Source organism: Mesocricetus auratus, unplaced genomic scaffold, assembly GCF_017639785.1.
Source record: "Mesocricetus auratus isolate SY011 unplaced genomic scaffold, BCM_Maur_2.0 Super-Scaffold_100018, whole genome shotgun sequence".
NCBI lineage: Eukaryota > Metazoa > Chordata > Mammalia > Rodentia > Cricetidae > Mesocricetus > Mesocricetus auratus.
This window is the reverse complement of record NW_024429199.1, coordinates 32750765-32765256: the sequence shown is the minus strand read 5'-3', so window position 1 is coordinate 32765256 and position 14492 is coordinate 32750765. Positions and strand designations below refer to the sequence as shown.

The 14492-nt window shown below is 39.9% G+C and overlaps 1 protein-coding gene across 7 annotated transcripts in view; it reads right to left on the bottom strand.

Annotated features, from left to right (window-relative positions):
- The window catches only part of Utrn (utrophin), a 485772-nt gene that overhangs the window by 221370 nt on the left and 249910 nt on the right, over positions 1-14492 (bottom strand). For 6 of the 7 annotated variants that reach the window (XM_021224511.2, XM_005065869.4, XM_040758232.1 and 3 more), the window contains one exon: positions 13691-13880. In XM_021224511.2, coding sequence (XP_021080170.1) covers positions 13691-13880 — 190 coding nt within the window. Of the gene's footprint in view, positions 1-7100; positions 7784-13690; positions 13881-14492 lie in introns of those variants that run through there. The other variant, XM_013127298.3, reaches the window with a different exon arrangement.

Below are 14492 nucleotides of genomic sequence, written 5' to 3'. Positions count from 1 at the left end.
ACCAAATAATGATGATGATGATAATAATAATATCTTTTAAAAATTGTAAGCAAAACAATGATGATGTGAAAAGAAAATACTTAAATTTTCTTAAGAACAACTGACGAGGATTTTTGGGATTTACAGAGCAATGTGTCGCTTCACTTTTCATTGAACATATATATGCACTTGGAATATGAGAATCACTGAATACATGACTTTCAAAAATGAGCAAATGCCTCACTAAAAAGGTGCACCACAGCTGATTCCTTTCCATTTGTCTTTTAAAGGAGCTATTATATGATGATAAAAAACTACATTTGGGCATGGAGAAGTAGGCTCAGTGAATACATAATTCAATACTTGTGGTATTGCGACTCAAACCAAACTAAATTATGAATCAAAAACCAGAACCAACTATATCAATTTGCATTAAAATGAGCCAATCCATCCTTTGTACAAAGCTGAGAAATGAATCTATTAGAAAAAAGCATATAGAAACTAGAAACAAAAAAAAATAGTCCTTGGCCTTGTATAGCCAAAATTAAATGTTAAAATAGTTTCAAAAATAATGTAGTTTGTTATTTTTAACTTCTAGATGAAAACAAGTACTGAGGCATCCCTCAAACTGTCAGCAATAAAACATTTTTCCTTCCTTGTACAGTAAAAGCACGAGGCCATAATAACTGGAAGAAGTTATCAATGGCTTATGCTATTATCTCTTCCTTTAAAAGTAAAGTGTGCAGTTCCTTGTAGCTCAAAATAGCCCCAGTAGCTACCTGAAACAAAGACACTGAATCAGAATACTGTCATCAGTACCAGTTGGATCACATTCTGACCAAGAATCTCTTTCTCTGTTCCTTCTCTGTGGAGTTACAGGGGCTTTTTTCTCCATTTGTTAAATGGAACTGACAAAGATTTTCTTTTTTCTTTTTTCTTTTTTCTTTTTTTTTTTTGGTTTTACGAGACAGGGTTTCTCTGTTTTGGAGGCTGTCGGTACAGCCTGGCCTCGAACTCACAGAGATCCGCCTGCCTCTGCCTCCCGAGTGCTGGGATTAAAGGTGTGCGCCACCAACGCCCGGCTGACAAAGATTTTCTTTCCCAGATAGTCAGATAGATGATAGATAGATAGATAGATAGATAGATAGATAGATAGATAGACAGACAGACAGATTAATATATGCATGTAATTACATAAAGATGTATTAATAATATTGTAGAAAACAAATGGAACCTTAAAACACTATAAATTAAGCATCTTATCTGTGTTATTAGACATTTTCCAATGGGGTCTGGAGTTATCAATCTGTTGATGTTGTTAGCTTGTTGTTTGTTTTGTTTTTCTGTCAGCAGTTCTTTCAGACACCATAAATAAGGGCTGAGAGGGTGGCTTACTGGGCCAAGTGCTTAAGTCTCAAAAACCACATAAAAATGTTTGCTTGGTGTGGTGGCGTGTGCGTGCCACGCTGTTTTTGTAGCCCCAATGCTTGGTAAGGTAAAACAGGAGAATCTATGTCTGGAGTTCACTGGCCAGCCAGTCTAGACAGATTGGTGAGGTCCAGGCCAATGAAGATCCAAAAGAGATGGCAGCATCTGAGGATGACACCCAAGGTTGTCTACCATGCTCTACCACAAACACAAGGTGAAAAAGGAGGAGGAGGAGCAGGGGGAGGAGCAGCAGCAGCAATGGAGGGGGAGGAGGGGCCTGCTGTGAAAACCAACATCTCCCAACCACCGCTGGGGATGACCCTAGGGTCTTACATATACTAGGCAAATGTTCTTGAGCTATGCACACAGCCTTTGTGTTTTATTGTTTCATTTCCAGACAGTCTCGAGAAGTTACACAATCTAACCTTCAACTCACTTCACACCCTACACAGGCCTTGAACTTGTAATCTTCCAGCCTCAGCTTCCCAATTAGCTGAGATTGCAGGAGCTGAACCTCTGGGCCTGACCTAACTACTGATTCACTTTACATTCTTCTAGAATTTTGTTCAGGCTTTATCATGCCATGCTGTCACATCAGCCAGTTATTTATTAAGCATGAAAAAGCATGGTCCGCTTCTGTAAGTGAGTTTTGTTCCAAATCAGTCTTGCAGAGCTCCACAGAACTGAACAGACTAGAAAAAGAAAAATGAGAAGCTACCCTCTGCCACACTTCACATCTTTCCAGTCTCAATTACTTGGACTCATTTACCTTGCCCAAGAATGGACAAACTTTGGACAGGTGAGAAAGCTACCATGGCATGGCATGTTCTGTATTCTTTTATATCTGTGGCGGGAGCTCTGCTAATTGCTTAAATCCGGGGTCTAAATATAAACAACCATCCACGCTGAGAGAGACCAGTGGGGCTCAGCCAAGAGGTAAAAGGAAACAGTTAACGTCTGTAGCTTTCACCTCCATACATACAGGCTGGAAATTTCCATTTGATACTTAATAAATTGCACCCCCCGAAAAACACAAGTCATCAGTCTTTTAGTCACAATGATGAAATAACATTTGGGAACTCTTTCCCATATCCAGAGTGCTATGCCAGCTGTCTTCTCAGAAGGGACTTTGTGTTTACTCTTGATTGTACAAGCATCCCTCATCTGGAGTTCCAAGTAACAATTGGTTCTTAAAGAGCCATTTAACATGTAATTTTGGGAGTGCTATTATCGTCTAGTTACGTGAAATCACTATATTAGATCATTGGTAACAAGAATTTTCTGATTAATAACATGTTACTACTTGACAAGGTAATAAAAAAATAATTCTCATATTCACATTAACTTGAGGAATTATGGTAAAAAGAAAGGACAGGAACCATCTAAGTAAGTTGCTGCTTTGCTTTGGGAAGCCATATGACAAGCATGTGACAGTCACAGACAGCGATGATGAAGGTTCTATGTTTGAGCCTTATCAGTAAGCTGTACGCCAGCAGGGACCACAGAAGACAAGGAGTTAAGGAAGTACTCCACCTGGGAGTTGGCAGAACTCTGAGGAGACACAGCAAAGAGCTCCAGTGCAAAGGAACAATAAATGTGATTCCTTCTGCACAGGCCATTCTCTTCCACGGCATCTCAACCTTCAGAAGTCTCCTGAACAATCCAACCCGCCGGCTTCTCATGAAACCAAGAAGGGACAATTCTTCTTATGATAAAGAGAACCCCAGCTTAGAACATCCTTTTTCTGTGGTTCAAGAAATACATGTAAGGTTTGGTATTGAGAGAAAGTGAGGTCATCTGGCAGTTGACCTTTTAATACCTCTCTCTTAACATTCAGACGGTGTTCAAGCCAAGCTTCAATGCCCAGAATCGGTACAGTATTTGGTTATCCAAAGAGAGCAACACACCCCACCTGAAAAGTGGGTGGAGGAATGTTTGAGTAAAACCTGTAACGCTTATTTTTAAATGTACCACTGCATTCGGCATATTAAAAGAAACGAAAAAACACATACACTCAACCTTAAATGAACCTCACGCTACCATACAGAGGACAGACAGCATGTTGAAGTTAAAAACTTTCAAAAACTGAGAGATTGAGATGTCTTTGGACTTACATAGTTGCCCTTTGCACAGTACTCACAAGGGTCTATGTGGCCCACAGGCATGAACCTATACAAAAATGGGGGAAGGAGAAACTGATAATGTTTAAGCATCACTCATCAACCCTGATTTTCCAAGTCATCATTCTATCTTCCTAGTAAAGCCCCAGACACCAAATGGTGGAAAGATAATGAATAGAAAGGAGGGGCAATCAGCGTGGGTGGTAAGAAGACAATATTGAACGCAAGAACAAATCAACAGTACGATTCTTACCATGGCATATGTACATAATTCTGAATTAGTAATATACAGCTGGATGCTTAAAATATTTTAACTAATAGGACACATGACAAAATGTTTGGGAACAAAATTATTTTAGCTAAACTGGTTTGCATACATATGCTGGCAGCATAAAGCTTATAAAACTAAATGGAAAAAATGTTAAATGCTTAAGTCATGAAGAACTCAATTTGGAATACTAATTATTTTTCAGTTTTCTATAATGACTCATATGCTAATCTATTTTATAAGAATCTACTCTTTGCCATGTCAATTATTAAATATACCATTAAAATCAGAAGGAAGGGGGTAGAAAGCCAGTAAAATTCCTTTGTGACTCAACAGAACCTCAGTCAGCTTTCAATCCAAGACGTAATGACACAAAACAGGCCAAAATAATCACAAAATGAAAACAAAGGCAATATCACTCTTAAAAGTCACTTACATTCAACTTTTGCTTCCTCTGCATTCTAACAGAGGAAAAATTAAACTTGGGAGTCATTAATATTTTAAAGAAGCTATGATTTAAGCCAAATCAGGAAAAATTAGCATCCACTATGGGGTGGCTTTAGGTCATCAGGAGCAATTTAACGCTGCTAATTATATCTCAAGTTAGTGGCTGTTATATTTCAGTTTCCTTCCCACATTTTAGGGGTTGTATAACCAGAAAAAATGTTTTTAAAGGTAAAAAATGCAATTACATGTAAAACTGGGTTGTGGGGGGCCGTAACTCGGTACTACAGTTTTCCCAAGTTCCCCTCATTCCTGTCCCTTCCCCTCTTTGAAACAGACAGGAAAAAAAATGTAAAAACACAGAATGAGAGCACTGTTCACAAATTTCCATTTGCTTTACACTTTTCTTCTGACACTCAAGCAAAGTATGAGGACAAGCAAAAAATAAATAAAAAGTGCCTCTGAGAGGAAGTTTTCTAAATGATAGATATTCCAGAAAACAGGCAAACGAAAGACGTGACGGAGAAAGAGAAAGGGTACAAACATTCAGACACCCAATTTCCAAATGCCAAAATGAACCCAAAATAGTCTTTTCCCTTGGGTGATGCAGGATTTGTCTCTCTCTCTTTTAAGTCTTTAAATGTACTTAAAATAGATTCTGTCTGTATTTTTATGGCAAAATACCGAAGGGTTTAACATTTCCTTTATAAAAAAAAATATTTAGAGAATGTAGGAGATATAGGGGAAAATAGCCACGATAACCTTTGCTATTTAAAAGAGAATTCAGTGTCGTAAAGTATATAAACAGCACAGCCAGTAAAACGCCTAGCACAGCAGCACCGTTGATGACTAAAACACAACTAAGATTATTCAGTAGACATAGATACCATGTCATTAATTGATAAGGGCAATTGACATCTAATTCTGTAACTAAAGCTTATATTCATAATGATATGAATTAGGATCCCTTTTCCAAATATAATAAGACAAATAAAATATACCTGTTCATTTATTCATAGTAATCCCCATCATGGCACTTCCCTGTCTGGAGTCCCCACATCTCATATATCACTGCCTTACATTGACACCTACTGGAAAGTACTGGAACTGTGTGTCTCCCATTGCAGTATCTGAGCTGAAGCTAATTTCACAAATGTAAAGAGAATATATGAAAGATAAATTTCAATTGCAAGTAAGACAACTTCAGGTTTCCAGAAAGTAATACTCTTGCTGCATATTTAAATCTAAGGCATTTTGAGAAATTATATATATATCAGTAAATCTTCCCAAAGACTAATGCTGTAAGCAAACTTCCCAGGACTTCAGGAACTTGACAAGTGCTACAGAGGGTTTTATCATGAAACTAGTCGGAGCTTTCTCCAGCACCTGAATTTTGCTTTGTGTATGGAGTCAAACTCATCCTGTGGCCATATGACTCAAAAACTCCTCTGCATTGGTAAAAGTAACATGAAAATAGATGAGAAAAATTACATAGCTTTTTTTTACTTCATACATGTATACTGTTAGCCTTTTAAAAACTAACATACATTGATGATTCATATATCTATACTGATAGTTAAAAATGAAATAATACACATTAGTGGGTTAGTTTCTCTTCTCTATTATCAAAACTGGCTTTGTAGAGAATGTGAACATGTTACTAAAACACAATGATTCTTTGAAGTAGATGAAATCACAACATATCTAACAGTCAGTTGTATACTTTTACAACTGAATTTATAAGTTGGGTCAAGTTTTAAATAATACAAATGAAAATACCACTAAGTATTTCTTCAAAGCATGTCCCACTACCCCAGTCTGTTTCCTAAATTATACTTTTAAAAGTAAGTTTCTGAGCAGAGATGCATTAAATTGAACTGTAAGACAAAACAATATGATAAAATCAAATAAGCAGAACACAGCTTCCCAACTCCCATTCATTGCCTTATAGGCAGAGTCTAGGTGCTCAGACACATCAAATTTTATGTCATCAGAAAAATAACATCACAAGGGGCAAATTTTCCAATTATAGATCAGTTGACCTTTTGAAGAACAGCAAGATTCCTCCTTTAGACACATATTAAGAAAATTTTACAGGGAGAAAGCATGGTACTGTAATGATATAAAAATCAACCTCTGTTATAATCTTACCTTTACATCACATCATCTCATTTTTATAAAAGTAATGAGACAGTATGAACACTGAATAACATAAAATCATGGGCAATAACAAATACCAACCCCAAAACAACACAGGAAGCTTGTGTTTAGAATGACTGTACTTCAAATGTTACATCAAACAAGTTACATCCTAAAACACTACTTAACCCACTGGTCCACAGAAAATAGAGTTCCTCAACTTAACATGCAGAGATTTCAAGAATACAAGAAATGTTTTTGATGGGGCTAACCTTGTTTTGAAAATGGGCATTACTCTTCTTAATTAGAAAAAAAATCAGCTATGAAAAGATGAACATGTTAAGCAGTCTGTTGAAGATCCTGTCAAGCTCTCTGCTTGACTTTGCTATACCTTAGCACTGGATTAATGTGTCCTGAAATATTAAGATATTGCAAAGCACCCCAGAGGTAACAAGTCTTAACTAAAATAGTTTGTCACATTTTTCTCCAAACAGTCCATCTCAGAAGACAAGGTTGTGAATGATAAAATAGAGTATGCACTAAAACAGCACATAAGTAAATAAATAAATCTGAAGGAAGTGATGCCTCTTAACAGCTTTTGTGATCGGTTACCAGGAAAGGGAGTTCTTCCTTTCCTTCATACGAGCCTGAAAGAGGAGTAAGTCCTAGCCAGGCAACACTGGATTCGCTAGACACCCGACTCCCTGTTTCCAATCAGTTACCTTACACAGCTTCTGGTAGCGCGGAGAGGAAACAGCCATCCTTTGTAAACGATGTAACAAAACCACAACTTTCTGCAGAGACGTTCTCACCACGGCCATCATTTTAAGTTTACCACACTTCTGAAGACTCCTCAGAATTTGCATTATAAATGAAGAGCAGCAATCATTTCCTCCCGGTCACTGGACAATGATTTGCCAATTCTCTTGAGCATGCTCGGTTCCAGAAACGCATTTGAAAGATACAGGGAGGGGGATTAAGGTTCCAGAGAAAAGGAGGCTGGGATTCCGTCAACTTCTTGATTTGACAAAAACACTGACGAACGAACGCCACCCAGACAGCCCCCAGCAGATGCTCACAGCCAGAACCGGCTCAGCCTGGCGTGGCCAGAAATGAAGCAAGTTGCAGGGAAGCCAAGCTCTGCCGGCTGCGAGGAAGGAGAGCGCTCCTGAGCCAAGAGGGTATTAAGTGAAACACTAAAGCTGAAGATACAGAACCGACTTCCCCAGGGGACAGAGAGTGAGCACCGCCGCCGCCACCACTGCCAAGGTGCATGCCTGATAGCTGGTTTACATGAGGAGATGGAGTATCAGTGAGCCTGCTGCTCTACCGAGGGATGCTAGCACTCCTGCAACCCAGCTCAGGCTGTGCTTGCAGGATGAGCAGAAATACTGGGGAGCACAGAGGGATCTGTTGTGAAGGACCGAAGCACACATACTCAGTGCTAACAAATCGTCTTGGGGCAGTCTGGCCACAGCATCATCTAAAACAAAACTGAACATGTTTATGGAGGCATACAGGTTTACCCGAGTCACAAAGGCAGAGCCAAAAGGTGGGCTTCCAGGTCCCTGCATAAGAGCAAACCATTCTAGAAATCAAATAGGACCCTTGTAAGTAAACAGCCAAGTTAATAAAGAGAAGCCTACAACTGCCTACAGAGCATGGCCAACTCCTCTGTCTCCCTCTGATTCGTGACACTCATTTTGTTTGTCATGAAGCTGTTTTAATTCCACGAATAGGAAATTCAAGATGACAATTGCATAATGTCAAATGCAGGGCCAGTACAGAGAGAGAGAGAGAGAGAGAGAGAGAGAGAGAGAGAGAGAGAGAGAGAGAGAGGGAGGGAGGGAGGGAGGGAGGGAGGGAGGGAGGGAGGGAGGGAGGGAGGGAGGAGGGAGGGAGGGAGGGAGGGAGGGAGGGAGGGAGGGAGGGAGGGAGGGAGGGAGGGAGGGAGGGAGGGAGGGAGAGAGACAGAGAGAGAGAGAGAGAGAGAGAGAGAGAGAGAGAGAGAGAGAGAGTTTACTTATGCATGTGTGTATACATGTCTGAGACATATTTCACGTGATACCAATTTGGGTACAGTGTCTTAGAGGACCATAATATTACAGGATAATTAAGTGACTGGGTAAAAGGGCACAGCCAGGAAGGAATCCTGAATGTTTCTCATTATCAAGGTCCTGCCTACTCTAATCTCCCTGAGAACACTGCCCATTCAGCTCCCCCTGATGTTCTTATCCTGTAACAGAAAAGGGACATTTCTACCAACCTCTTCTTTTCTTTTCCTTCCCCTGTCTCCTCATCCTTCATGCTAGTGTGACTTAAAGTCTTAGACTGGGTCTAACAGAGCTGGTTTATAGGGAAGTCTTGGGGGGCCTCAGCCTGTGTATATTTTCCATCAGCTCCCTGTCGAGGATCTATACTGCCTCCTTCTGGTGAGGCTGCCAAAGCCAGAAACAGTCCATTGTCATAATTTAAAATGGTAAGTTCTTAGGCAAATAGGAAGAAACAGATGAGTGATGGGTGGGGGTCAAGAGATTGGAGGGTTGAGAATGGGGAGCGATCCTAAAGGGAAACGTGGATTTCTGAGGCAGTATATGCCCTACATTGACAGTAGCTATCTCTGAGTATACAAAAAAAAAAAAAAAAGAATTACAGACTGTAAATACTCAGTGCAGTATGTGACTCACAGGCAGAAGATCTGCTATAAAAGCATGAAGTTACAAGTTGAGCATCTTTCATCTGAAATGCTTGGACCAGGAGTGTCTGGGGCTTCAGGAATTATTTTGCATTATGGATTAATGTATTTGCACAAACACAATGAGATATCCCACAGATAGGATCCAAGCCTTTACACCACCGTCAAATGCATTTCACACACACCTTATTATTGATTCTGTGCATGGAACAAAATGTCATAGTGTGGGGGCATCATGTCAGCATTCAAAAACTTATGGATTTTAGAGTATTTTGGTTTCAGATTGTTTTATTGGGGATGCTTCACTTGAATATTCCCTGTCCCAGAGCCAGCGGATGAAGGAGATGTTGCTGGGCACAGGGGAAGAGTTGGATGATCTGGAAAGACTTCTTCTGTGAGACAGAAGAGAAAAACCAAGCTAGCAGCAAGCGCAGGACAGGACAACGCAAAGATTCTAAACCACAAAATCTTTCAGAGAAAATTCTCATGCCCACTCCAAAAGCCCAAAGACACTCAGAAGTTTATCCAGAAAAGAAACAAAGCTTCTCATGATACTGCTAAAATTCAGAGCTTAAATTAAAAATGTAATTGCAATTAAAATGACTGTCCTAGACAGTGGCTAAGAAAATTAAGATGAATGTGCCAACTAATAAATTGGTTTTTGAATCAATAACACCGTCTCCTTAAAAGCAGTAAGTAAGTGAATAAACAAATAGCCAAATTCAACATCTTCCCCTGGATGCTATTCAAACATCTCACTGTGGTTTAATCAAAAGAGAACTTGCCATCCCTCCACACTCCAAACATGTTTGTGCTCTTGCTCTGACCCCTCCTTCTCCTGGTCCTCAACCTCACCCCAGGCCACCACACACAATCTTGTCTTCACTCTGTCCCAACCAAAGCCTTAGACTCACAACAGTGCTGTAGTTCTTGCTACTGTCACTTCTGGCATGCATGGCTACCTGAGTATATTAGCAGGCTCCCTGTTGTTGGTGCTGTCACGGATTGCAGATCCATTCCTAACAACGCTAGATTCATTGTCAGCTAGATTCCTGTAAGTCCGACTTCAACACATCACTGTCATGTTTAATCCCCTTGATGACATTGCCCACCACCAGCAAATTAAACATAAGATACGTTGCCAGGTGCCATGTACTATTTGGCTCTCAAAGAGCTTCTCTTTCCTTCAAGTCCTCAAGATTAAGTTTTCTCTTGCCAGAAAACTTCTGCGGAGGAGAAAATCCAAAACATAGAATCCAAACGATAGCCTGTCCTTAGCAGGAAAGGAATGCTGCAAATCATGGGCCCAGAAAGTCTTCATCTGACATTATGCTTCCAAGCCCTTCTTTATTGAAATGTATCCAAGATCATCTTTAAACTGGGCATGGTATATCTACAGGAAATACACCTGTGGCTTGTGATCTGGTTTGGCACAAGACATGAATCAAACATAACCAGTAAACATGTCATCTCAGGGCAAATGATGATGGATGGATGGATGGATGGGTGGATGGATGGATGGATGGATGGATGGGTGGATAGATGGATGGATGGATGGGTGGATAGATGGATGGGTGGATGGGTGGATAGATGGATGGGTGGATGGGTGGATAGATGGATGGATGGATGGGTGGATAGATGGATGGGTGGATGGGTGGATGGGTGGATGGATGGATGGATGGATGGGTGGATAGATGGATGGGTGGATGGGTGGATGGATGGATGGATGGGTGGATAGATGGATGGATGGATGGGTGGATAGATGGATGGATGGATGGGTGGATAGATGGATGGATGGATGGGTGGATGGATGGATGGGTGGATGGATGGATGGGTGGGTGGATAGATGGATGGATGGATGGATGGATGGATGGGTGGATGGATGGATGGGTGGGTGGATAGATGGATGGGTGGATGGATGGGTGGATGGATGGATGGGTGGATGGGTGGATGGATGGATGGATGGATGGATGGGTGGATGGATGGATGGGTGGATGGGTGGATGGATGGGTGGATGGATGGATGGGTGGATGGATGGATGGATGGGTGGATGGATGGATGGGTGGATGGGTGGATGGATGGATGGATGGATGGATGGGTGGATGGATGGATGGATGGATGGATGGATGGATGGGTGGATAGATGGATGGATGGATGGGTGGATAGATGGATGGATGGATGATGACTGACAGGATAGATCCATCCATCCCTGATCATGCAACACAAACATGTTGAACTCATCACTGTACCTTACACAGAAATCGCAGGTGGCCCAACCCTACCAGTAGCTCAACACCAGTAAATTTACGTTATGACTTCAGGTCCTCTCTGGTTTCTTCACACACTTTTCCATTTTTGAGCAGGTTTCCATTTGAAATCATTCACACAAATAAGAATAATATACAAAATAAAGTCATGCAATTATATATATGTTTATGTACATATATTTTTTTTAAGTAAAAGAGAGGGAAAGATGTAAAAAAGAGCATCCAATATAGGACCAAAAGGTGACAATCATGTAAATGGCCATGGTACAAAATCCTGAAGACAAACAACTGCACATTTACCCTCAGATAAACAGATATCTGACTCAGCTGTTAGCAAAGGCTCTCCTTCACACAAACCCAAACAGACTACTTCGGCAACATTACATTACTTTTGAGAAGCAATTACTGTACACATTATCTTTTCATATTTTAGCCAGCAGCCTCTTGGCTTGTCACTGTTTGCCGTGAGACAAGTAATCCTCAGCTTAGTTATTTTTATTTAAAAGATTCCCACCATTTCTATTTAAATTTATTTCTCCCATAGCTTGAATATTCATTAAATATTGAGAGGAGCTGGAGCTATGGTAAGAATATATCCTCAGAGAAAATGTGTGAGAAAACCTCATTAGACTCTGCAATGGGCCTGTGTTCTGGTGGTGGTAGTCATTAACAGGGTTCATTTGAAACCTTCTTTCCACACTGTAAGTTGTTGCTCACTGGAGTGCATCGTCTAAGTAGCACTGAAATTAACACCATTACATAAATTAAGTAGCTATGTGTAGCTCAAACTTATAGTTCCTTCAATCATAAAAGCAATATAGTCTACCATTTACCCACACCGAAAGCCTACTACAGCCTCCTAAAATCCAGACGATATTTAAGCAATTCACATTAATGGTCACATTCTGAGAATAGAGATGGTGAAACAAAAGGGCACATTTAACTGTGATGCTTTCATGGTCACACTCATCGCCAAGTCACAAAAGTAGTGTGCAATGAATAAGCAATACGCAATGAGCAAACAGGCGATTTCCCTGATATTTGCTTTTCCTTTCTTTTTTAAAATTTATTTGTGTTGGGGGGTTGGTGCCTTTGTATACGAGTATGTTTGTGGCGGTACTTGGCCATCTGCGGAGGTATAGGGTGACACCCCATCATTTTTTTTGAAACGCAATCTTTCACTCAAGCTGGAGTTCATACTGCATGGTAGATTTACTGGACACTGAGTCCCTGGGATCACCTGTATCTAGCCTCTTGCCCACAGCTTGAGCTACAGACACAGCACAAGACCATCAGGCTACCACCACAGTAGGGCCTTTAGATGAGTACAAGGGATCCAAACTCGGGTCTTTATGCCTCTGCAGCAAACACGTTGCCCGCTAGGTCCCTCTTCCCAGCCTCTGACTCTTTCTAACCTCACCATGAGGCAGTAGCAGTCTTCACACATAAGGATGAGTTATATATAAGCCCATTCTCAACAGATTCGCTTTAAAAGATGTTTTACAAACTCATTTTGTGTGAGGGTTTTTTTTTTTCATTTGTATGGAGGAAGGGCCAAGCCACAGCACCCATGTTTTAACATGTTTAATGACAATTATTTCTAATTTAAAAAATACTTTATTCTTTTCTCATATGTTACATATCAACTGCAGTTTTCCCTCCCCCTACTCCTCAGGGTTCAATTCCCAGCAACCACATGGCAGCTAATATCTGTCTGTAACTCCAAAATCTGACATTCTTATATAGGCTACATGCAGGCAAAACACCAATGTAAATAAAATAAAATATTTTTTAAAATATCACATTTCTTAGAATGAGATATGAACCTCAAAATACATATGTAACCATAGTTATAATATATAATATATATAATATATATATAATGCCTTCGAGCCTAAGAGTCCTGGCTCTAAATGAATCACAGAGATTAGAAGCTTCTATTGCAAGTATTTATAATAAGTGTTTCATAAATAAAATGAACATTATATCCATTGATAGTAAGTATAGTAATAATGTAATACTTTATAATAATTCCCCATTAATATGAAGGAGAAATGCCCTTATAATTTAGTACTCAGTAACACTAATGGTACAAAGGGCTTAAAATGACAGAAAACCAAGCAACCTTGAGTCTCTACCTATAAATACACAATTATTACTTCCATAAAATAATTACTTTACCCTAATAACAGTATTATGCAGACCATATCCAAGAATCAGTTATTCACAGGACAGCATTGATTCCATAATGGAATGAGTGGACAGCCTCACCTTGGAAGAGTAATCAATGTACAGGTGGCCACATGGGCTGCAGTTGGAGACTGCTGCTCATGGATTCCCACACACTCACCAGCATCTGCTGTCTGAGCTGCCTGGCCAGGACACTGTCCTGAAGAGCATTCTCCCGCTGAGAGGCATCTGCGAGCACATTCACTGTGGTCTCTGCTTCCTGAAGCCACTTGACAAAGTTCTCCAAGTCCCTACGAGAAGTCTGCACTGTCCGCAGGTCGGTCTCCAAGGCACTCTGTCTGTCAGCGATGCTGAAAGAAATGACAAGACAGACACAATTCTGTGACTTAACGGGTGACATCGCACATTACCTGTACCTAAGACAAAATCAACAGCTAACCTCGGAGGAACTGTCGCTCTTTAAGTCACCAAATGTAACTGTGATTTCTTTACCTGTGGGTCTAAAATGTTCCTTAAGGAAATCTTAAGTGATTTGTGAGATACCAACACAGAGACAAAGAAATATTAACAAAACTATACCACACCATAAAATAACTATGGCTGCATTTTATATATCATAGTTGACATTAATATAGTCTCTTATAGATTTATGCCAATATCTAGAGGCTGCCTTAAAAGAGATGTCAATTAAAGGCAATATCAATAGATATTCATATACCACTAACTGAATGGGAAAGAGCAAAATCAAATGAAATATTTAAGATTTAAAACAAATAATGTAAGGGCTAATGTGTGCAGTTCAATGATAAAGCACTTGGCTAATATTCATAAGGCTCTGGGTCCAATCCCCAACACTACAAAGAAACTAATAAATTTTGGTGCAAGTAAATACAAGTTGATTTAATAATATTTGATTTAATACATTTAATACCACAATAATATTTAATAATATTAATTTAATA